This window comes from Heterodontus francisci, chromosome 15, assembly GCF_036365525.1.
Source record: "Heterodontus francisci isolate sHetFra1 chromosome 15, sHetFra1.hap1, whole genome shotgun sequence".
Taxonomy (NCBI): domain Eukaryota; kingdom Metazoa; phylum Chordata; class Chondrichthyes; order Heterodontiformes; family Heterodontidae; genus Heterodontus; species Heterodontus francisci.
The window spans coordinates 20,383,377-20,409,789 of record NC_090385.1 but is presented as its reverse complement, the minus strand read 5'-3'; the positions used below and the strand labels follow the sequence as shown (position 1 = coordinate 20,409,789).

The following is a 26,413-nucleotide window of genomic DNA, read 5'->3' as shown; positions in this document are numbered from 1 at the left end:
CACCCACTGATACCTGCATATTCACATTGGCAGATGGAGGTGACTGTACCTCACTTTGGTCAACAATGCCATTTCTTTATCCTTAAAACAAGATTCCTTTATTGGCTCTAATTGGCCCCACTCTTTATCTATTTACAAAATATTTTACTGTTTGTTCTTATGCGTCCTGCCAGTCTTCTTACTACTTCTTAATCTTTCTAATCTGCTTTGTTGCTTCCTGTCTATATTTTCCACTTGACTTTCACTTATACTTCACTTGACTTTTTTCCAATGGGTCCATTGCCACTATCCTCCTGACTGCAACATGGACACATGCCATACCCCATCAAGCAGCCGTTCCAACAGTTGGACGAGTGGAAATTCAGTAATTCAGTTTGGCTGTCTACAACTCAACCATGGAAAGCAGTAAATTCTAGATATACGAGTGTATGTTTTTATACCCAGTCGCCAAGTAATGCATCACTCTCTGTTGCTATTGTTCCAAGCTTCAAAGTTTCTTCACCAGCTATCTGACAGATGTTTGCTTTTATCGCAAAAGAAAGACCTACACAGGGCGCTTGTGATATATTAACAATCTTCATGTTCTATATGTCCAATTCCAATGTCACAATTTAGACTTACTATTGTCAGCTGCTTAATCCAAATCTTCATGCAAGGGCCTTTGGCAAAGAGATGTGCACACCATGAGGTTGATTTCCTCTCCAAGAAGTCAGGTTAGCGTTGGCACATTCTCCCTTTTTGCAATTGCTTCTCCTTTTTACCACAAATAAACTTCACAGCTTGTTGCTGAATCTTACACATGGACTAGAGGAAGGTCTAATGGTGAACACCTAGGATTGCTGAACCTTCAGACAACTGCTTGAACAAGTGCTTTTTACATCACAAAATGAATGTGGATTGGAACATGTTGTGCATTTATGTAAGACAAGACCAAAGTGCCCTTATTCCTTCTCAGAGACATCCTGAGGAATCATGTCCAGGCTACAGATGGCATTCAATAGGATTCCCAGATAGTGAAAGGAATCAGCCCCTTGCATCTTCCAATCATTATCTTTGAAAACTCCTCTTCAGCTGTGCAAAGCCTTAATACCATACTTGGAGTAACTACTATCATATCCTCTTAGTTATTCCATTGTTAGATGATTGGAGTACACTAGAATTTCTCTTGTCTGCCAAAAACATAACATCATCTGTAAAAAAGGGCACTGCTAGATATGCACTGGAGCCTTTTGGCATTGAGGTGGTTCCTATATCCCAAGAGCTAAATTTTGAGATAAACATGCTGCAGGCTTTCTCATTTGCATTACTGCATGATCACCCTGGCTTTTTGGCAGCTGCATAGGCATTGAAAGGTGCTGTTGAGAGGACCTAGGTTTGCTTGGATCCTGAAAGAAAACACCTTCGTCCATGTTCATTCCAGACAAGCCTTCTTACTACTAAATCCAGAAGAGATAACCTGTTTTACTCTGAAACCTGTGACCTTTCTGACAACAGTCTGAATATTAGTAGGAAAAAGAATTGGTTGCCTATAGGGCATATGGCATGAGGGACACTGCTGCATGTATCCCTGGAGTTGCCACATGCTTCAAGATAGGCTGCAGTGTTGAGGAGTTGTCATACAAGACTGAACACATGAGATTAAATTGAATCCACTGCAGGACATGGGCCCCAGTGCCTGCAACAACACCTAATGCTAAGAAAGCATTATTGTTTTGCAAACAGATCCCATGCAATCCTCAGGCTCAGCAGTTGAGGTGCAATGTAAGGTGTCCCCAAAGACAGCACGTTCCTCTTCCTGTGCCACCATCAACTGCGCCTGTACACTTGTGACATGTATCCAGTGCATTTCCCTATAATTCAGTCTCTAAGTGCCCCAACATGTATCATTCAAAGCTTCCTTTTTATTTATTGAGATAGGTTAATAATGAAAAAAAAAATAAGTAAAATACAGCAGAGATACTGAAGTAATAAATAATCAGTGATAACTAATTAATTGCTAAATTACTCTGGTCATTATATATGAATATGGAATAGCAAGTTAGTGACTATCTACCTTAGGGGGAAGACAGGCAAACTCTCTTTGGGGTCAAGTGGCTCCAAGATGATGTGCCCCAGGTTGGAAGATGGGAAATAAGTTGATCCTCCATGGCACATTTGTTAATCTGGTACCTGACACCAGGGCATTATTGATGATTCACTACTTTGCCTGAATCATTGATGAGAAATGAAGGATAGAACTGGCGCACAGCTCCAAATCACCCTGCAAACCAATAACCTATTTGCTGCACTTATCTTGGTTCGACAAAAAGCAAGAAGCTTGCCTGTAATTGGCTTGGTTTTAGAAATTAAACCCCAGCAGCACCCTATACACATTTGGGGCTTCCTAAACATTGACTCCTGCCAACTACTTCTAAGTTCTCTGGGCTTAGGTAAATGGATTGCGTACGTTTTGGAGGATGGTGTGCATTCCATTTCAGGCAATTAGAAAGCACCATATTGAATTCTCATTATTTTGGTTCGGATTCTCTGAAGCATGCTGATGAATTTCCATGAATGTCAGACACCCAATTGATCAAAAAAAATCACCAAATCAATCCTGTAGCACTGAGATACATCACGAATACCATGCATGGTTCCACAATGTGGTTTTAGACTTTTATAAGGCATATTCTTAGAACTTATTAAAATTACAATATTTGTACATCTAATCTACTGTTTCCAATCAGGAATATGTATGTACAAAGCATATAGGGTTGCTGTTTCCGCTCTGGAAGTGTTTGTATGCTGAGTGCAAAAGACTAATGTTTTCAGTGTGTGTATGATCCTTTACAAGGGGTTAATGTCTCCATTGTGGATTTCATGTCTGTGCCCAGTTCAGGTTAATGTTTTAATGTGAAGATGTATATATGCCCAGTACAGCCGGTTCACATTTCAGTGTGAAGTTTTATATGTGCCCAGTATGTTGTTGAAGGGTTGATTGAAAGACTGATATATAAATTACGATAGAGTGTGATGCTGCTTGGTGCTTCAGGCTCACAAGTTTTCCTTAAAAGGAATACTTTTACTTCACTCTTCAAAGAAAAAATGCATAAATCTAGCTCTGCTTGGCTCTGTTGTTACAGCTATGATGCCAGTTACTGCCTTATAATGCTCTTAAGATGAAGCAATGTCAAATGGGACAAGCTGTGTCTTTTTTCATTGGTTGAGAAGTGTCAATCCCTGTATTATAGCGTTTGGATTGGTCAATCGCATTTCATGGTAAAATACCTCTGGTAAAATTGTTAAAGTAAAATCATTCACACACACACCTAAAATTATCTTTAAAACCTGCAATATTATATAGGAGTTATTAATAAAAAAATACATAACTTGGTATAATAGTAAATAAAAAGATCAGTAGTACATTTTCAACTGAAAAAAAAATGTTCATGGAACAAAATTAGTAGAATAGGAGAAAAAATTGTATTTGGTTAAATTATATTTTTCATGGTGAAATTTAAATAAGTACTAGTAGATCTTGTGTGGCATTGCACATGCTAATTCAAACATTATGCACTTTCTCTCTTATCTGTCTCTGTTGTCTTCTCATTGCTGGCTTTCTGCTTCTGTCCCTTTCCCACTCTTTCTGCTTTTTCTCTTGTTGGTTTCTTCTGTGGTTTCAGTTGGGTGACGGTAGACAGCTTGGTGTGAAGTGACGGGGAACAGGCTGTGCCGACAACAGGCTGTGTTTTCTGTTGTGAGCACAGGGAAAATGGGGTCATCAGCAGCTCTCTTCTCATCCCCTTTTTCCATAACATGTGCTTCTCCCCATCCGTTACTCCCTTTGCATTCCTCAAGCATTTAACCTTCTCACTATTCTGTCACCTTTCTATTGCTCCCCACTCCCATCATTACCCCTAAATCTTTCCCTTTGAACTAGCTGCTCAAACCCCTTTAAACAACTATGACTCTATTCACCTTTAACCCTCCGGCCACTCCTCACTTCCATTGGCTTCACCTGCAAAAGTAGGTGAAGAAATGCCAAAGGACCCTTCATCCTCAATTGATTCATCTCCTCCTCATCTCCATTTGTCTGAGCTGTTTTCCTCAAAGAGATTGTTTGCTTCGAAAATTGAACCCATAACTTTATTTTCAAACAAATCAAGCATGAATAAGAAGACACCATCTATCTGTGTTTCTCTATTTTTCTTTGTCTTCCTCCACTCCTCCATTTCACAGATGTCAACAATTATAAGGTTTACATTTTCTAACTGTGAACAAATATGGGAGATAATTAAAGACTTCCTGTTTCTTTCTAAATTGTACATGATTGTTTGTTTGAAAAATGAACATCTCTCTCTTTCGCTTAGCCTAAAGATAAGACAAAATTACACTCTAATTTTTTTGCCTGCCTTGCAGACACAGGGGTAAATCTTATGCTTTCCCCCGCAGTGACTTTGGAGGCAAGAAGAGCATTTAATTGGGTGGGTTGGTGGTGGTGGGGTCTTTCAATTAATGTCTAATTAAGGGCCTCATCCCACCTCAACTGGTATTAGCCCAGCGGCCGGCGGGCCTGTCGCTACATGTGGAGCACGCCAAGCAAACCCATGCATGTTGCTTGCTGGCTCTGGGCAAGGGGAGGGGGGTCTCTCGTTAAAAGGCACACTGCCTGAATGAGGGACCTGGCATTAGGAAGGGGGGAGGAGCCGCTGAGAGCCACCCCCCTGCTGTTGCTGACTACACCCCTACAGCTCCCCCACCCCGTGAAACCCCTCCCGCCCTGACTTATCTGTGTCCTGGGTCCCTCGGCAATCCATGGCTACCGGTGGGTGCACTTCCAGCAACAACCACCACCTCTGTGGTGGTGCTGCTCAGGAACGCTCCATCCAGTTGGACTGTGCCGTACCACCTATCCTTCGTGGAGCAGTTTCTGCGGGAAAACACCTTTGACCATCGATCCATCAGGCAGTGGTCTGCACGGAATGACCTCAAGGCCCTACGGGAAAAGGAGACGGCGGATCCTGTCGAATGGTTCCCCGAGCAGACCGCCAAAGTTATTTGGCGGAATGCCTCATCACCAGAACTTTCAAACAAGCACCAAGATGTAGCTTGGCTGGTGGTGAGAAGAGCCCTCCCCGTCAGATCCTTCCTGCATGCCCGAAGTCTCACCCCCTCCGCACAATGCCCTCGCAGTGGCCGTGGTGGGGAAGAGACGGTTGCCCACCTCCTTCTGGAATGTGTCTTTGCAAAGCAGGTGTGGAAAGAGATGCAGTGGTTCTTGTCGAGGTTCATCCCAAGCAGCTCTGTAACACAGGAGTCTGTGCTCTACGGGCTGTTCCCAGAGACACACACTGAGATAAACATCAACTGCTGCTGGAGGACTATCAATTCAGTGAAAGATGCTCTTTGTTCTGCCCGAAACTTGCTGGTCTTCCAGCGCAAAGAGTTGTCCACGACCGAATGTTGCAGACTGGCACATTGCAAGGTCCAGGACTACGTGTTGAGGGACGCACTAAAGCTTGGGGCAGCCACAGCAAAGGTTCAATGGGGAAAGACCACTGTGTAAGGTCCCCCACCAAGCTGAACAGAGGGGCTGGATCCATGGGAAACCCCTTGAACTGTATCGGGAAATTTTTCATTTGCTGTAAAATGTATATGGCATGAGAAATGAAATGGAAGGGTTGTGAGGCAACTCACGATTGTATTGAAGGAAACTGACCTCCTTTGCACTGTTTGTAATTTTTGACTTGGTGCTGTTTGGAACTGTTTTGTCATGTATTTTTTACAGATTTTTATGAATAAAGTATATTTTGGAAATAAAAAAAAAGTAAAAGAGCTGCTGGCCTCTCTGATTGGCTGGCAGTTTGCAGAGGGCAGGATTTCTGTCACCAAGGTCCTTGATCCCAGGGAAGGCCTGACACTGTCCACTTAAGGGCCCAATTGACACTTGATTTGGCGGGACTTCCCCACGCGGGGCTCTCGCTGGCACTTTAGCCGGTGGTCGAGACCCCGGTTGCCCAGATAAATCCCAGCTGCAGAGTGGATGTTATTTTAACTCCCAAAAACGGGTGGTGAGAAGTTAAAATAAAATAAAAAATCCAAATCCAAACCCAAAATGCCTCAAACCTGCCCGCTTCGGTTATATGTATAAATATGTAATCTTTTGATTCTTTTATTTTGATTAAAACAATCATTTTGCACAGATATTTCAGATAAAAGGAAAACATTTTGAATGATTTGTGGAGGATAGATAATAAGCACCACATAGTGGTATTACAGGGAACCTTTACAGGTCAGCTTATCAGTTTTAAATAAAAACCCTATTTGAGTCCGACCTTCTGTCATAAGGAAGTGTCGCAAGGAAAGAGTAACAGCAGAAGCAGCATGCTATAGACAGAGCTAAGCGATCCCACAATCAAAGCTCTGCAGTCCTGCCATGTCCAGTTGAGAATAGTGGTTGACAATTAAACAACTAACTGGAGGAAGAAGCTTCAAAAACATCCCCATCCTCAACTTAACTGAATCAGCCAGATAAATACTGTGGCTACAGGAGCAGCTTAGACACTGGGAATTCTGCAATGAGCAACTCACCTCTTCACTCCCCAAAGCCTTTCCACCATCTACAAGGCATAAGTTAAGAGTGTGATGGAATAGTCTCCATTTGCCTGGATGATCGCAGCTCCAAGAACAGTCAAGAAACTTGACACCATCCAAGACAAAGCAGCCTGCTTGATCAGCACCCCATCCACTACCTTCAACATTCACTCCCTTCCACCACATGCACATAGTGACAAAATTCACTGCAGCAACTCGCCAAGCCTCCTCCGACAGCACAATCCAAACCCGTGACCTCTAGCACCTGGCCAAGGTACAGCAGGCAATTGGGAACACCACCACCTGCAAGTTCCCCTCCAAGTCACACACCACCCTGACTTGGAACTATATCACCATTTCTTCACTGTCACTGGGTCAAAATCCTGGAACTCCCTTCCTAGCAGCACTGTGGGAGTACCCACACCTGATGGACTGCAGCAATTCAAAAGGCAACTCACCGCCACTTTCTCAAGGACAATTAAATGCTGGCCTTGTCAGTGATACTCACATCCAATGAGCAAATAAGAAAAAACTACCTGTGGATGTTTGAATATGTGGCTCTCATTTGGAATGTTTACATAGCATGTTTCAGTGGAATTGCACCAACACTTTGTTTTATCATATAACTATTGATCAGAGGGATTTATGAAATTATCATTCAGGATGTAAGTTATAGATTAATACTTAAAAGTACCATTATTATGGAACCTTATCTTATCTTAGAATATATTTCTTCAAATTTCCACCATGTCATGATCTACATTGTCAATTTTATAAATTCTGTGTGCCCTGAATCTGACTCATTATGCACCATGTATCAACATTAGATGTGTATGATTATATTTGATGATGTGAAACCCTGCTTTATACATCCAGATTATTAATTGTATTGTAATTTGTGTCGAGTCATTGGTTCCAAACCACCGCCCATCTTACTACATGACAATATTGCAACCCTCTTTGCCCCTGCATGTGCATGCCAATCATCATCACATTATCAAAGACAACAGCACGACATCAGCACCTTTCCTATATGACTCTCACCTCCATCAGGACAAAGCATCATTAGTAAACACTCTATTTAAATCCCATCAATTCCAGAACACACAGAATCTATTCTTTCTTCACACCATGCTTCACAAGGGATTTTACACAACTTTTTTTTTTACCCATTTCTTGCTCCTTCTAGGTATCAGCTGAAGGCCAGGATTGTAGTGCATTGGTTGGCTGCTCATACTATACAAATAGATCATGAGATTAAGGGGCTCATCTCATTGCAGTGTGCTGCTTAATGTCACCTCCCACTGGTATTTTCCTATGAGGAGTTAACGTTCTGAAAGGCAACAGTATCATGCAGCTACAACTACAACTACAGCGACCACAACATGGTACAATTTAAGCTTGTTATGGAGAAAGAAATAGACAAGTTGCAAAAAAAGGTTTTGGATTGGGGGAGAGCGAATTTTAGTAAAACAAGGCAGGATCTGGCCAAGGTAGACTGGAAAGAGTTACTTGTCGGGAAATCTACAGGAGAGCAGTGGGGGGCATTCAAAAAGGAAATAGGGAGGGTACAGACCCAACATGTTCCCTCTAGGGTAATAGGTAGGAGCAACAAGCCCAGAGAACCATGGATGACCAGAAACATTCAGGGTACTACATTTGGAATACTGCGTGCAGTTCTGGTCGCCACAGTACCAAAAGGATGTGGATGCTTTGGAGATGGTGCAGAGGAGGTTCACCAGGATGTTGCCTGGTATGGAGGGCGCTAGCTATGAAGAGAGGTTGAGTAGATTAGGATTATTTTCATTAGAAAGACGGAGGTTGAGGGGGGACCTGATTGAGGTGTACAAAATCATGAGAGGTATAGACAGGGTGGATAGCAAGAAGCTTTTTCCCAGAGTGGGGGATTCAATTACAAGGGGACACGAGTTCAAAGTGAAAGGGGAAAAGTTTAGGGGGGATATGCGTGGAAAGTTCTTTACGCAGAGGGTGGTGGGTGCATGGAACGCATTACCAGTGGAGGTGGTAGACGCGGGCACGATAGCATCTTTTAAGATGTATCTAGACAGATACATGAATGGGCAGGAAGTAAAGAGATACAGACCCTTAGAAAATAGGCGACAGGTTTAGATAGAGGATTTGGATCGGCGTAGGCTTGGAGGGCCGAAGGGTCTGTTCCTGTGCTGTAAATGTCTTTGTTCTTTGTTCTTTACGATGCGAAGGAAAAGGCTTATAGCAAATACAAGGAGAGCAAATCAATGGAAGCATTAGTGGAGTACAGAAAGTGTAGGATGGAGCTTAAGAAAGCAATTAGAGAGCAAAGTGGGGATATGAGAAAGCTCTGGCTGGTAAAAGTAGGGAAAATCCCAAAATATTCCATGAGTATATCAATGGGAAGAGGATAACCAGGGAAAGAGTAGGACCCATTAGGGACCAAGGGGGAAATTTGTGGGTGGAGCCAGAGGACATTGGTAGGGTGTTGAATGAATACTTCACATCTGTCTTCACCCAAGAGAATGAGGATGTAGATATGGAACTGAGAGAGAGACTGTGAGGTTCTTGAGCAAATTGTCATAGGGAGTGACCAGGTATTGGAGGTTTTGGAAGGCTTAAAAGTGGACAAATCTCCAGGTCCGGACGATTTGTGTCCCAGGATGCTCTGGGAGGCGAGGGTGGAGATTGCAGGGGCTCTGACCCTAATTTTTAATTCCTCTCTGGCCACGGGGGAGGTGCCAGAGGACTGGAGAACAGCTAATGTGGTCCCACTATTTAAGAAAGGTTGTAGAGATAAGCCAGGGAACTACAGACCAGTGAGTCTCACGTCAGTGGGAGGGAAACTATTGGAGAAAATTCTGAAGGAGAGAATCTATCTCCACTTGGAGAGGCAAAATTTGATTCGGAATAGTCAGCTTGGCTTTGTCAGAGGGAGGTCATGCCTAACAAATTTGATTGAATTTTTTGAGCATGTGACCAGGTGTGTAGATGAGGGTAGTGCAGTTGATGTAGTTTACATGGATTTCAGCAAAGCCTTTGACAAGGTCCCACATGGGAGACTTATCAAGAAAGCAAATGCACATGGGACACAAGGTAACTTGATGAGGTGGATTCAAAATTGGCTTAGCTGTAGGAGACAGAGAGTGATGACAGACGGCTGTTTTAGTGACTGGAAGCCAGTGTCCAGTGGCGTACCACAGGGATCTGTGCTGGGTCCCCTATTGTTTGTCATTTATATAAACAACATAGATGACTATGTGGGGGGTAGGATCAGTAAGTTCGCGGATGACACAAAGAATGGCCGAGTGGTTAACAGTGAGGTGGAGTGTCTTAGGTTACAGGAAGATATAGATGGGATGGTCAAATGGGCAGAAAAGTGGCAGATGGAATTTAACGCTGAAAAGTGTGAGGTGATACACTTTGGAAGGAGTAATGTGACACGGAAGTATTCAATGAATGGCCTGACACAGGGAAGTTCCGAGGAACAAAGGGACCTTGGTGTGTTTGTCCATAGATCTCTGAAGGCAGAAGGGCAGGTTAATAGGGTGGTGAAAAAGGCATATGGGACACTAGCCTTTATCAATCGAGGCATAGATTACAAAAACAGGGAGGTCATGTTGGAGTTGTGCAGAATTTTGTTACAAGTTTAAGGTGAGGGGCGGGAGGTTTAAGGGGGATTTGAGGAAGAACTTTTTTACCCAGAGGGTGGTGACGGTCTGGAATGCCCTGCCTGGGAGGGTGGTAGAGGCGGGTTGCCTCACATCCATTAAAAAATACCTGGGATGGCACTTGGCACGTCATAACATTCAAGGCTATGGGCCAAGTGCTGGCAAATGGGATTAGGTAGACAGGTCAGGTGTCTTTAATGCATCAGTGCAGACTCGATGGGCCGAAGGGTCTCTTCTGCACTGTATTATTCTGTGATTCTGTGATTCTGAACTCCTCGTTGGCTTGATGCTCGTCATCTTTTTCACCATCTTCTTCCCTCTCCTGTGCATCCCACTATAGTGGATCTGCAGGAAAAGAGGATAGAAATGAATAATGAAACAGGGAAGTTGGTGAAAGGTTGTCTCCATGTAGTACATCAGAGAGATGTCAGGGCAACAGTGCAGGTGCTCAACACAGGTGCTGAGTACCTTCCTGTGAGTTGCATGGCCTTGCCTCAAAATGGATGAAGTACTTAAGTTTGAGAAATCCCCCTCCAGTAGCTCGCCTGCAGTGGGCATTAAATGCCAATTTGTCTGTAAGAAGATAGAGTGAATGAGGGTAAGGCTAGCAGTTGAGGTATGTGTGCCAAGTGGCATGTGAGAGGTAATATAAGGGATGTGAGCAAATTAGGGTATTAAATTGGAGGGAAGGATTTTAGGATCGTGGATAATGAATGACTACTGTGAGGGGAACTAGACAGCCATAACGCAAGATGCTAAGGTGGATCTCCCCCTTAAGCAAGAAGCATTGTGAATGGTTAGTTGTTGAAGTGTTGCTTCAAGAGGGTGAAGAATGTACTGGTATCCAGGGTGGGCAATGAAGAAAAGGGAGAAGATTGTAGTGTGCTACCTGGCTGAGGGTATGGAACTTTTCACAGCATTGTGCTGCAGTCTTGGGGGTGTGGGAGGCAGTGCCAGTGCCATATCCGTCCAGGTGGCAAAAATGATAATTCTTGGTGAGCTGGTGACGTTTTGCACCCGGTTCAGCTTGACTTCAATGCTCCAACCCCCAGGAGGCCTTGGAGCTTTGACTGAGTGATATTGTGTTTGCTTCTCTTCTGGCTTGGTGCCATGCCCTTCAGGCATTTGAGTATTCATAATTCTGCCCGAATGTATTAAAAATATTGATAAAACATGCAATGAAAATATTTTGAGAAAGAAATGCAAGAGTCAAGCATTGCTTTCTCTTACCTGTTTGATTCCCAGTGCTCTGCTGAAGAGTACAGGTTAAACAGTGCATTAACTGGGTACAGAGAAGTTTCTTGCTTTTATACCAATGCCTGCACCAATGAGCCTGGATATCAACATACAGAGGAATCATCTGTGTATCTCCCTCTAGAGGCCACGAGTGGAAGTTTTGGAGGAAATTCCACGCTAATAATTTCAGATGTTTGTCTAATCTATGCAAATACAAATATAGCAATCACGAAGCATTTCTCTACAGGAGACAGAAGAAAGGTTGATTGGTAAGATAGCTTTAGTCTGCTCTTTTTTCACTTCTTAGCAGGTAGCTCAAAGAAGCATAACCAGATTATTGGGAATATGTCACCTGTCTGCCCTTTTGGTTATATGGGGACTAAAATGTCAATTGCAGGCAAGTTTCAATTGCACTTGTTTTCAAATGCAAGACAAGAAATATTCTAGCGCATAAAGTCTCATAATACATCTTTATTTGATATGACCTGCTTGTGCTAGCCACTTACTCTGAAGTCCCTAAAATTGACACGAGTCAACCAAAATACACTTTACTGGGACATTGTCAGGTTAATGTTGGAGGACATTTACCCTGCTTCTGACTTTGGAATGCTTGATGCTGACATTGGGAGCAAAGAGTGGAAAATTATCCCATTCTTCAGCTCATCTCCTGCAGCACAAGCTTGGCTGAGCCTGTCAGAAACCTCCTCATTGAGGTTTGTATGCCCTTTTAAAGAAGAATTAAGCACATATTAATAATCATGCAGTTAATTTTCAGCACATTTGATATTAGGATTTAATTTTATTACATATTGCATGGTTTTCAGCCAGCAAATACCGCAGGAGTGTTGTTAAGAAAATTGAACAACTTATTTTCAAATTTATGGAAAATCATTTTGAATTCCCTGGAGGAAAAAGAGAAATAACGTCTGCATAAGAGAAGGCTTGATTCATATTTCATTCTGAAATTAATAATTCACCCAAACAGCAATAGAAAAAGATTAAGTTTTATAATTAAGTTGGAAAAGATGATAATCAATAGTATTATGTAGCTCTTCTAAAAGATTATCATACAGACTTAATTAAAACACAACACCTGGGTCAGATGGCACACACCCGAAGCTGCTAATTGAGACTGAGCAAGAAATTTCAGGGCACTAGCTATCACCATGAAGGTATTATTAAGTACTGGTTAGGATTTGCAGGGCTGGAATCAAGAAAATTTTAGGACTGATTTTCAGGGCTTCTACCTGATGGGAATGAGATGGTAAAGGGTTAAAAATGAAAATGCACCACTTACTGACACATTCCCACTGATACTCAGTCCACCTGCTCCTCTCAGCCACACAAAAACTACCCCTTGCAATGTCTGACCAGTCCCTGGGATCACCCTCTTTCACCTATGCGGTGGGCTCCACGCTGGGTCCACTGGATTTATATCCTTCGCCGACCAGCATGCTGCTTGAAATGTAGCAGCAGCTTGCTGACAGTATGAAAATGAGATCAGACCATGAGAATCGGTTGGGCCTCTGACCTTACTTCGGACCAAAAACAGAGAGTCGGGATAAGTGGGTCCTTTTGTGGTTGGCAAGATGTAACTAGTGGGGTGCCACAGGGTTCAGTCCTTGGGCCCCAACTATTTACAATCTATATTAATGACTTGGACGCAAGGATAGAAGGTACTATAGTCAAATTTGCAGATGGTACTAAAATAGGTGGAATAGTAAGTTGCAATAAAGAAATAAGAAATTTACAAATGGATATGGATAGGTTAGGTGAATGGGCCAAAAATTGGCAGTTGAAGTTTAACGTGGATAAGTGTGAGGTTATCCATTTTGGTCGGAAGAATAGAAAGGCAAATTATTATCTAAATGGAGAGAAACTTCAGAGTGCTTCGGTGCAGAGGGATCTGGATGTCCTCGTGCATGAATCGCTAAAGGAATAGAGTATAAAAGTAGGGAAGTGTTGCTGCAACTGTACAAGGCATTAGTGAGACCGCACCTGGAGTATTGCATACAGTTTTGGTGCCCTTACTTGAGAAAGGATGTAGTTGCATTGGAGGCAGTTTAGAGGAGTTTCACTAGATTGATTCCAGAGATGACGGGTTTGTCTTATGAAGAGAGATTGAGCAGTTTAGGCCTTTACTCTCTAGAGTTGAGAAGAATGAGAGACCTAATCGAGGTATGTAAGATGATTAAGGGGATTGACAAAGTAGACGTAGAGAGGATGTTTCCTCTGGTGGGGTAATCTAGAACGAGAGGTCATAGTTTAGGATAAGGGGGAGCAGATTTAAAACAGTGATGAGGAGAAATTACTTCTCTCAAAGGGTCGTGAATCTGTGGAATTCACTACCCCAGAGTGCGGTGGATGCCAGGACATTGAGTAAATTTAAGGAGGAGATAGACAGATTTTTAATTAGTAAAGGGTTGAAGGGTTATGGAGAACGGGCAGGAAAGTGGAGTTGAGGCCGAGATGAGATCAGCCATGATCGTATTAAATGGCGGAGCAGGCTCGAGGGGCTGAGTTACCTACTCCTGCTCCTAGTTCTTATGTTCTAATTCCATCTTGGGTTCCTGGGCTCCTAAGACCTGCCAACCACCCGATGGAATCAGTCCCCCGAAAATCGACCATGTTATATTATAGTAATATATTATTTTAAAAAGGATAACAAATCAAACACAGGCAACTACAAATCTATTAACAGGTCAAATAATGTTTGCTATTCTAAGCAGAGTGGAAGAGTACCTATAAAGCAGTAACTTACTAAGAAATTTCCAGCTGGATTTAAGAGCTGAAGATCCTGCATGACAAACCACCTTGACTTTTCTGAAGATGCAGCAGATTAAGTTGGTCGGTTGGAACTCCAATTGTGTAGTTAATCTGAATTTTCAGAAAGCTTTCCTCAAGGTTCCAAATGAAAGATTTCCAACTCAACTAAAAATGCTTGATCGGGAGAACCATTGAGGAAATCCCCGGTGAAAGATACTAAGAAACACACTAAGAATGTTCAAAATGATGTTGGATGATCAACTGGTTGGTCCAAGGTATAACCAGGGTGTGCTTCAATGGATGAATGGCCTTTCTCCCTGTTCATCTTAAGACACTGAAGAAGTTCTAATGCTGTATGTAGAGATCTAACTTTTTTCTCAGCTATATTTGGCAAATGAGCTGTTCCATGTCTGGCTTTCCATATTCCATTCATTTAAACTTCATTATGCAATAAATAAAACAACTATTACAAATTTCACTATCTTTAATTGTTGTTTGCCTTTCAAGGGCTCACAGCTGCTTCTATAAGATGATCTTGTGCTATATAATAAAAAGGCTGTATCTTTTTTTGATAATCTGCCCTTGCACTGTTGGGTCACCTGAAGGTTAACCGTTGCCCCAATTGCAGTTATCCACATACGGATTAAAGGCAGTTTCATGCTATACAACCATTATTTGGATTGGCATAGTATCAAAACACAAACCTTATAAGGCTGTTGTAACCGAAGTATCGACTTATAATTGCATGGAATACATGAAGCATAAGCGATAAATGTCCTCCTTATACTACTGAGGAAGTCTTTTAAAATAAGTTCCTAAATTTCTAGACCAGTGTATTATTTTTCTTTTGTGATCTTGGCGTTGAATGGGACACAGAAACAAATGTAATGCAAGCTTTCACATTGCAGGGTTCCTGTAATCGCAGAGTTTAGAACAAACTGGAGATTCGCAGGAAAAAGGTGGTTTTAACCTTTAAAATCCCTTTGATTTCAGGTGGCCAACCAACGTATTGAGATGGGACATTTGAAGAGGTGTTCCAGGACATGTAGAAAATACTGTATGTTTGTAGTAACACGATTTGTGTATGATTCTATTATATACACTTCGCCAAAAGCCACCATTAAACGATTGAAATAAATGCACATCCTTGGTTTCTGGTTTACAGGAACCGATGGTGAAGACCCAACTGCACTTGACTACAAGAAATCAACACAACTTCATTAAATCATGCATTTATGCCTACAGTTCTCTCTTTAATATTACACAGCATTACACATCAGTGGCTTTTAAATAAGATCTTCATAAAGAAAGCAGAATTGGATTTTCCAGGGATAAGAAACTGGTGTTTAGACGCAAGTGGCTAGGAACACTTTAAAGTGAAGCAGTTGAGGCCACCACCAACAACAAAGCAATGAAGAAAGACCCTCTGAGACCTGTTGGTTTTCTTTGAATTAAAGATTGCACGGTATGGAATATTGTCAACGTTGTCTACAAATAATGTAATAGCAAATCTGCAACAAATCAGAAATAACAACATCTGTAAGAAATCAGTACCGCCTACCATATAATTTTAATATATCCTCGGCGCTTATTTATAAATTGTGCTCGCTTCTCTCACTCACACATACACTCTTTTGATTGACGCAGCTATTTTGGCCAAACCCCAAGGTCTCAAAACGTAGCGTCAACACTTTGAATTGCTAGATACATTCAGTAGCTGAGAGAAGGCACGGTGCTCTGGTATCGCAGTATGCAAATCTGAATTTAACAAAATGGTTGCAATGTGATAACTAAAATCGGAGACAGCAAAAATAAAAGTGAGTGCCGTGTGATTATCGTCGAAGAGGGGATAATTTACAAATCCAAGGCTGCGACGGGAATCAGACTGCCGGAGCCGTGCTGAATCACTGAAGAGTGCAAAGTGGGACAGAAAAGTTTGCGATTCTTTTACATTGCTAATTTCATGGCTGTTTGCTGGATGAATATACTTCACCTGTGCTTTTAACAACAGGCTGTAGCCCAAACTGTACTTTGCATTGCATTGGAAGTAAGTATTTGTGCAATTAACGATAAAGTGAACAATTCAGAAAAACTTGATGTTACTGGAGCTCGGCGAAAGCTTGTGATCACTATTTTTACTTTCGCTCCCACATGTTGGGAGCCCAGTTTTCAGCTCGTGACTCTCCTATTCCCGGGAATAGATTGCTTCTGTTCGCTTTCACTTGAAACTGGGGCGACAAAAAAAAAAAGACGAATTGACATACTTTTTAGTTGGAAACAGCGGATCGTGTGTACTTTACGTGTCTACTTCTGGCCGCTTCTAAATAATTGTTAGCGAAAGCAACCACAGAAATTGAGCTGCGGGATCTGCCTTCCAGAGCATTTCTAACCATCTACGGTGTTTCACCGGTTCGAGCGGAACAGGTTTAATTCCAGCATTTATCACTTAAAACAAGAATACGATTGTCACACAACATCTGCTGGAATTGCAATTGGGAAATCATTGTGCAATTGAAATTAAAAATCTACCTATCAATTATCCAGTGTCTCTTAAAAGTCTGCTACCGACTGCAGTAATTCGAAAGGAGGAAAAAGGACGCTAATACACGATTGCAGTGCAAATCGCGTGTCACGGATGTGAGAGAAGTAGGGCGGAGTTAATATATGGGATTGCACAACGTTAAATTTTTTTTCAGACGTGAAATGAAAGGATTTAACCCATAATTTAGTATATCGCCATGCGTGGAGAAAAGTAATGCTGGTAACTCTCACTGAATGCAATAAAACTGTGCAGGTATTCTCAAATCTTTTTGTGAGCTATGAAAAATTAATATAATTGCAAGTGAGGAAGAGGAAAAAATGAATCAAGTAACGGGATTTTGAGCATTGTTTCTTTTTCCAACTTTGCCAGTTTTACTTTTGTAAATGCATTGTGGAAGTAAACAGTCAATACCTGTATTGTAACCCCCCCCCAAAAAAAGTAATTTGCAAAAAAAAAATCCCAACACAAATTACAAGCAGACACAATGGAGACTGAGAGCCTGTATGGGAATTACAACGCGCCGCCCAGTTTGGAAGCAGCAGGCATGCAGCGCCAGCGGCAGGGGGCGGCCTTCCAGAGTGTCTTCTATGCGGCGTGCGCGCGCGAGCGCAGTTTGCTGCGCGCCGCCGAGCCGCCGTGCGCGGGCACGCCCTGCACCCCCGAACTCGCGGCCCCGCGCGAGCGCGCCGAGGGCAACGGTTTTGGCGCCTTTTACGACGCCGCGTGCCGGCAGAGCGCCGCCATCTTGAGCCAGGAGGAGGAGGCAGCGGTTGGCGGCTACGGGCACCCGCCGTTCGTCGTCCGGACGCTCTTTAACGCCTCGGGCGACGTTTGTCCCGACCGAGAGAAGGGAAGGGATTGCCGCTGCGACGGCCATGACGCCGCTGACTTCGAAGATCGCGACCTGGGCGGGGTTTATCCCCCAGAGACCGAGTTTAGCGGCAGTTGTTCTTACTCTCTGACCAGCGACACTGCCCGGGAGCTTTGCAAAGCCGTTTCGGTTTCCATGGGCCTCAACATCGACAGCAATGAGCTGGGGGAACTGCACTCGCCGTATGGTCCCAACGGCAGCCAGAGCAAGAGAGACTGTATGTTCTCCTTCCCTCCCACTAACAGTAACACAGCCATTGGCATCGACACCACGATGGCAGTTCCCACTGACAACCCATGCCCTGGCTCCCAAAATATGAGGCTAGCCAACAGGCTGGAAGCTGGGGCTGAACTCAATAGAGGGGGACCTGGGGAGTCAGAAAACAGTGTATATTCCACAGAGTATGAAATAGCTCATGCAAGAAGGGAAGCAATTTGCAGTGGGTTAGTTGAAGACTCCAATGCCAATGAATGTATCACCAGGGCCCAAGAAGCCAAATCCATTGAAGGTGAAAGTCAGGCGACTGATTATACTGACAAGGATCATAAACAGTGTCACTTTGACAGAATGTTTCCCAGTAACTATGGTCATGACCGGCCTTCCTCTGAAGAAAGCACCTTGTACAACCTGTCAGATAGAGCTGGCTTGAGAGATGCCAATAACTGTGACCTTACTAATGGCAACTCATGCCGTGCCCAGTTTGGTGTAGCTACAAGCATTAAAATTAAAATAGAAGAACCCAACATCATGGACAACCGCAAAGTATTTTCTCCTCAGTGCAGATACACAAACTGCACAACCACGCCACTTTATGGATCCACGCCATCTTGGTGTTATGTTGAGAAGGGGAGTTTTGAGAATGACTATGGTGGTTCTCCTGAATATCCAAGAAATGATTTATTAGTTCGGGACAACATTACATCTGAATCATGGTACTCAAGCGGACTACTTGATAGAGTGCCACATCCAACTTCAGACCATATTAAAAGTGAAATGGATAGCTGGATTGACGGATACTACAATATACGGTAAGCCGGTGCCAACTGAATAAGCCAGGTAGAGGTGATACTTAGTTGGGTATACAAATTTGATAATTGTAAAAAGCTTAAATGAAGATGTGAATTATGAAGTTCATGATTGAAGATAACCATTTTCCAACATTCTGAAAATATATATGAATAATAAAAATGTAAACTCTCCTTAGCTTTAATGTGTCTATAGTAGCTACCATTACAGAATATGTTTCATTATGTTTGATTTGATGTGCCTGCTGCCTCAGCAGTTATTGTCTTCCAACATTCTCCTTTGTTGAAAATAATGCATGAAATTCTCTAAACCATACCAACGTTAAATATTAGGGTTTCTTGGTAAGTCTTGGAGTTAGCATGAATGTTTAGCTCTTTCGGCAATATAAACATAAGGAATTAAAATATATTCCAATTCACAGTGGTCACATTACTTCAGTAACTCCAGCAAGGTGTAAGTAGAATATCTCGCCTTGATTGTGCCTGGATATAGCAGGACAACACTAGGAGATGCAGACAAGTTGCAGACTTGGTGTTTTTGTGTGTGTGGGAAATTTTCCATATTGCACTGTGAGCAGTGAAAGGTTTTTACATTGAGAAAACTTGTATCTAAATAACATCAAGTTCAGGGCTAGCTCTACCGTAACTGGCACTTGAACCACAATCACATCTCAAAGGAAAATGTGCTTTCACATACAAAACTTTTCTACTGCGTATTTTTTAAGAATGAATAATTATGTGGTGAATATAAATACAAAAAATTTTAAACAACAATACGTTGACAAAGATTGCAGCTGTTAATGGTATGAAATGCATTAAATTTGCTGGAAGTTTTAGTACAGCGATTTGATTATGAATTTTATTGATGATGTGCAGTGGTAGATTCATGAAAAAAATGACCATTCAAATGGGGTGGGGTGGGGGGGGGGGGGCGGTGGCTGGGACTGTTCGCTGGATCACTTTTTTTGCAGTTCTGGTACTAGATTGAATGCCATGCCGGCCATGGGGGTGAGGATCTTTTGACACAGTTGGCTGACTGAAAGAAATGTCAGTCTTATTTTGTTTCTAAGCAGATCTTAATCCATAACATAGAACTGGCTTACAGTTGCTAGTATACTTAGTAACAGAAAAACTAATCAGACTCTGCTGGTCTGTAATTTGAAATTAATAATTATTTTTTTCTTTTTGGCAGCTTTATGATATGTCTCTCTATCATTTTTGCATTTGCCTTGCATCTAGCATATGGAAAAGTGTCTGTCAGAAGGCTATGAAGCACGATGATTGCTTTTCAGTGACTGTCTCAAAGTTTACAAACACTTAAAACACTATAAAACACACACTGAGTCTGCCAAAAAATTCCTATCCAAAAAAAAGGAACCAATTTTATTTTTTAAAGTGTCATGACGAGGGATTATTGTTTGTGATCTCAGGGATTTTCAGTTTAAGTTACAATTAAGGGGTGGCGCAGTGGTTAGCACCGCAGCCTCACAGCTCCAGCGACCCGGGTTCGATTCTGGGTACTGCCTGTGCGGAGTTTGCAAGTTCTCCCTGTGACTGCGTGGGTTTTCGCCGGGTGCTCCGGTTTCCTCCCACAGCCAAAGACTTGCAGGTTGATGGGTAAATTGGCCATTATAAATTGCCCCTAGTATAGGTAGGGGAATTGAGGGAAGGTGGGGATGTGGTAGGAATATGGGATTAATGTAGGATTAGTATAAATGGGTGGTTAATGGTCGGCACAGACTTGGTGGGCCGAAGGGCCTGTTTCAGTGCTGTATCAATAAATAAATATGTTTATGATATAAACTCAGGTTCAGGATTTTAAAGGCTCATTTTAAATGGTCCAGCATCCTTCCTGTCACTTTGACATAGAGAAGTAGACTGGTGACATTGAAACAGAGGGGATTGGTATGTTAATGAACTGACTTGGAATTAAATGACCCAGCCATTGAAACTGTTCTGCATAATTATCTGGGTTATAGGTAACTTGCTATCTCATTTTGGACATGACTAGTAGGTATTCAGACAAAATGGCGGGAGAAACTTTGTTCTTGCTGTGTACACAGCATAAGGTTGTCTGGCAAAAATCCACTGTTGTAAGGATAATAGCTGGTTCAGTTGGCAAACTGACTGGCCAAGTCCAAACAGGAAAGGAGATCGGGGTCAAACTGAGAAACTTCCTATCCAGAGAAGCCACAAAAAGACCCAAAATGTTCAGAGTTAGTTTGTAAGAAGTGAGCTGACAATTCATTGATAGGGCTGATCAAAACCAAGTGATAAATCAGATTACCAATAGTGATGGCGCAGTCCGGTTTAATTTTGTACTTATGAGGGAATTTAGAGTCTTTCATTAAGGATGAAATTACCAACCATCTAGATAAACAAAAAATAGAAGTAGCCAGTATAGTGATTGAGCATGACAAACCCCATTGAATTTTTGGAGGAGCTAACAGATATGGGAGGTAGTGGAAATGCATTGGATATTTGAGTACATGAACCTTAAGAAAGCCTTTTGACAGGTATCACATGTCATTCCATGACAATATGGAAGGCACATTTCAGCATAGCGGTGCCTTACCAGACCCCTTTCCAATCCTGAGTGGCATGAATCAGAGCTGTGTTCTCGCACCTACACTGTTTGAGATCTTCTTCTCACTGCTGCTCAAGTCTTCAGAAGAAGGAATTTTCCTCCACACAAGATCAGATGGCAGGTTGTTCAACCTTGCCCGTCTTAGAGCGAAGACCAAAATACGGAAAGTCCTCGTCAGGGAACTCTTCTTTGCTGACGATGCTGTGTTAACATCCCACACAGAAGAGTGTCTGCAGAGACTCATCGACAGGATTGCGGCTGCCTGCAACGAATTTGGCCTAACCATCAGCCTCAAGAAAACGAACATCATGGGACAGGACGTCAGAAATGCTCCATCCATCAATATCGGCGACCACACTCTGGAAGTGGTTCAAGAGTTCACCTACCTAGGCTCAACTATCACCAGTATCTCGATGCAGGAATCAACAAGCGCATGGGAAAGGCGTCCGCTGCTATGTCCAGACTGGCCAAGTGTGTGTGGGAAAATGGTGCACTGACACGGAGCACAAAAGTCCAAGTGTTTCAAGCCTGTGTTCTCAGTACCTTGCTGTACGGCAGCGAGGCCTGGACAAAGTAAGTCAGCCAAGAGCGACGTCTCAACTCATTCCATCTTCGTTGCCTCTGGAGAATCCTTGGTATCGGGTGGAGGACCATATCTCCAACGCAGAAGTCCTCGAGGCGGCCAGCATATACACCCTACTGAGCCAGCGGCGCTTGAGATGGCTTGGCCATGTGAGCCGCATGGAAGATGGCAGGATCCCCAAGGACGCATTGTACAGCAAGCTCGTCACTGGTACCAGACCCACCAGCTGTCCATGTCTCCGCTTTAAAGACGTCTGCAAACGCGACATGAAGTCCTGTGACATTGACCACAAGTCGTGGGAGTCAGTTGCCAGTGATTGCCAGAGCTGGCGGACAGCCATAAAGGCGGGGCTAAAGAGTGGCGAGTCGAAGAGACTTAGCAGTTGGCAGGAAAAAAGACAGAAGTGCAAGGAGAGAGCCAACTGTGTAACAGCCCCGACAACCAATTTTATCTACAGCGCCTGTGGAAGAGACTGTCACTCTAGAATTGGCCTTTATAGCCACTCCAGGCGCTGCTTCACAAACCACTGACCACCTCTAGGTGCTTACTGATTGTCTCTCGAGACAAGAAGGCCAAAGAAGAAGAAGACATGGGAAATTACTCGAGAAGATTAAGAGGTATGGAATTGGGGAAGGATGGCAAACTGTGTTAAAATTGATTAGAAAGGAGAATGCAGAGTAGGAGTCGAGGGCGGTTTTTTTTTTAGATTGGCTGGAAATGATTTTCCACACAGTTCAGTTATGGTTCCACTTCTGTTCACTATCCATATCAGTGATTTGGATGTAGGCCTAAAGGAAATGTTGTAAATTTTCAGTTAATACAGAAACAGGAGATAAAGTTAATTCTTCAGAAGACCATGATGGAATAATGATGGAAAATATGATGGAATGGACTTAAAAGTGGCAGAGGAAATTTAATGCCAGTAGAAAGAAAGTTATTATATTCTGAATGGAAATAGGCTTGGTGCTGTGGAGCAGCAGTGAGGACTACATTTTCACAGGACATTGCAGACAGCATCTCACATTGATAAGACTACAACAAAAGCTAATGGAATTTTAGGTTTTGTCACAAGTGGTATAGAATACAAAAGCCAAAAGATAATTATGAGCCTAACTATAATCTTATAAGACCTCAGTTAAAGCACTGCATGCAGTTTTGTGTTCCTCGGTTGTAGGAATGATATTGAGACTTTATAGTTGCAACGATTCAAGTAGAGGTTAAAGATTTCTTGGCACAATTCAAAGAGCGAGAAATTTTGTGTCCTGGCTAATGTTTCTCTCAACCAGTATCACCAAAAACAGATTAATTGATTACTCATTGATGTTTGTGGGAACTGCCTGCATGTAAACTGGATGCTGTATTTGACTACAAAATAACACATACTACAGTTCATGGCATATGAAGTGCTTTGGGATGTTTCTGAAAGATTAAAAACTGCTATATAAATGCAGATCCTTTGTTCTTTACGTTTTTGGCTTGAACAATTATTCATGGCTAGTTATTCTGAAGTGTTCAATGTGTTTACATGCAAGGATTATTGCAAGATGCCAACTCCTTAATCTGAACAGTAGAAGTTTTCATAATTAGTTGGATTGATGCATTTACTAACAGAAGGCACTGTTGAATTTTTTTTTTTGTAAAATCCTAATTGACAGCAGTAATGAAAATAATTCCATTTTTGATAAATTTATGAGAAATCTTTGAAGGATAAAATCAGTTATACTGACAGATTTCCAGAAAAATGCCCGTTCCATTTAAGGTTTAAAAAGTTAATATTTTGAGTTTACAGAAACATTAAAAAAATTGTCTTTGAGTTGACGTTTTACATAGATTTGAAAATTGTGCCTTTCTTAGATATTCCCAATATTGATGATGCTGGCCAGACTGCATTTATTATCACTCCTGGTTGCTCTGAGAAGGTATTGGTGAGCCTTTTCCTTCAACTACTGCAATCCTTGTACTGACGGTGCTCCTACACTTACGTTGGGTAGGGGATTCCAGAATATTAAGCTGTTGACAATGAAGAGCAGCAGTATATGTCTAAGTCAGCGTGGTGTGTGACTTTGAGGGGATCTTGGAGTTAATGGTGTTCCCACTACATTGTTGTTCTTGCCCTTCTTGGTGGTGGAGGGAGGTGCAATTGAAGTATTCTTGTACAGTTGTTGCATTCCAGCTTGTAGATTGTTCATTCAATAACCACAGTGCACTGATGGATGGAGAAAGTGGATATTGAGTTCTGTGGCAGGGACACTGAATAAGCAAACTGCTCTGTCATGGATGTTGTTGAGCATCTTGGGTATTGCATCTAGATGAGTGAGTATTCCATCATACTCATGACTTGAGCCTTGTAGGTGGTAGGAATACTTTGAGGAATCAGGAGATGAGGCACTTGTTGGATACTATCCAGTTTCTGTCCTGCTATTGTAGCCATGGTATTGATATGGCTGACTAGTAGTGACTCCATAGATGTTGATAGTGAAGGGCTTGAAGGTTGTGCCATTGAAGGTCACTGGACTTTCTCTTGCTTGAGATGGCTATTACCTGCCAGATGTCAGCCCATGCTTGGCACGTGCTGCATCATTATCGAAGAAGTTGCCAATGGAGCTGAACACTCCAGTCATCAGGCCCGCTCCTGAACTTATGATAGGAAGGTCATTGATGAAGCAAGTGAAGATGGTTGGGCTGAGGATGCTTCCATAAGCAACTCCTGTAGTGATGATAGGCTTTCACCAATACAGCCATCTTCTTTTGTGCTGGTATGACCTCGGCCACTGGAGGGCTTTTTGGTCCACATTAACATCAATTTTGCTAGGGCTCCTTGGTGCTTTACTCGATCGAGTGTTGCCTTGATGTCGAGGGCAGCTATTTCATGTTTTTAATCAATCTAATGGGACAAACTGACATTCGTGTTACAAAGCTGAACTCATACGTGATTTTAGTTTTGTGACCTGAATAGCACTTTGTCCCGTTCATTTGAACAGAAACATGAAGTACCAAAAAAGTTAATGGGCCAGAGTTTGCTGACAAAGTAATGGTGAGGCTAATGGTGCATGCCATTATTTATTCAGCAAAATCTGACCAGGAACAGATGCATATTAAATGCATATATCCAAAAGTTTCTGTCCGAGTTGTGCTGCTCAGCCGATAGCTGCCTGATATTGTCGCGTTGCTGTCTACTTCACTGTTGACATGCATTTAAAGGCTTAAATTTGCTGTATTTGCAAGGTAGATATGAATTGAACCCTCTGCAGACATTTATGGCTTGTAATTACAAGCGTAAGCACCCTTTTAACGATGTAAATGCCTGTCGGTCACCTTCTTTGTCATCAAAAATTAACTATTACAGTGTGGAGTCTCATTCCTCCAGGTTTTGAACTTTTTGGGGAGCTTTAAAAATGTCAAATTCTAAATTAATTATCTTTTCCTTTTCCTTTTCTGTCTCTCCTCTCAATTCAATTGTACTTTCCCTCTCTTTGTGCTTAATTTTCGCCATGGAGGCAGGAAACAGGAGCCGGGTCCGTTCTTGGGTCAGAAACCTGCCTCCATTGGGAAACTCATTAAAGTTTAGATTTTCATGGGAATGAGCCCTTAATTGATATGGAGATGGGTTTCTTGTCCCCTTGGACCCAGTGGGGCTGGGAGCAAGGCAGGTCAGACGAAGTGTGGGACTGAGGCTGCTTGTTGTCCTGAGGGAGGGATCTCTGATTTGTGCCAAATCCTTCTACTGCACCACAGGGAGGTGAGATGTCACAGAGGAACCAGAGATCTGGCACCAAGGGCAGGGAAGACCCTCATTTCATCGATGCTGACACGGATCTAATGCTGGAAGCAGTGAGGGAGAGGAGGGAGGTCTTCTTCCCGGAGGGTGACAGGAGGAGGCCAGCTCATTGTGCAGCAGGGGCACTTCTCTGTTCAGCGTCATCTCCCTCCACCACCTCTTCCTGCTGCTCCCCCAGTGAGGTGTCTCCTTCCAGGGCCTCATTGTCCTGAAGGTCCACACTCTCTGGAGGGCCATGTTATGGAAAATGCAGCAGACAACCACAGTGACCAAGACCCTTATAGGAGGGTATTGGAGGGTGCCACCCAACTGGTCCAGGCACCGGAATCACATTTTCAGAAGCCCAATGGCCTGCTTAATAGTTGTGCTGCTGAGCAGGTGGCATTGGTTGTATTGCCTCTGTCCCTGTCTGGAGCTCCTGTAGAGGTGTCAGTAGCCATCTCTTCAAGGGATTTCCCTTGTCCTCTAGGATCCATTGATACAATTTGGGGGTTGGAATGAAGACCTGAAGCAGCCTGAACTGGCAGAGAATGAAGGAGTCATGGCAGCTGCCAAGAAAGTGAACGCATACATGGAGAAAGCTCTTATTATGGTCCACTTGGACTTTGAGGGAGTGGAAGCCCTTCCTGTTGATGCATCTCACTGGGTGCCATGATGGCCACATGTGCAATCGATGATGCCCTGTACTGGGGGAATCCAGGGATAGAGACAGAGTCCTGTGTCACTCTGAGGCTGTGTCCATTGCCAAATGAATGTGCTGTCCAGCTCTGGCAAAGAAGGCATCATTGAC

At 42.8% G+C, this 26,413-nt stretch overlaps 1 protein-coding gene across 3 annotated transcripts in view; it reads left to right on the top strand.

Annotated features, from left to right (window-relative positions):
• The first annotated feature begins 15,892 nt into the window (after nt 1-15,892).
• Nucleotides 15,893-26,413, top strand: part of ar (androgen receptor) — a 402,038-nt gene continuing 391,517 nt past the window's right edge. For all 3 annotated transcript variants that reach the window (XM_068047213.1, XM_068047216.1, XM_068047214.1), the window contains exon 1: nt 15,893-18,678. In XM_068047213.1, coding sequence (XP_067903314.1) covers nt 17,264-18,678 — 1,415 coding nt within the window. In that variant the 5' untranslated portion in view covers nt 15,893-17,263. The remainder of the gene's footprint in view (nt 18,679-26,413) is intronic.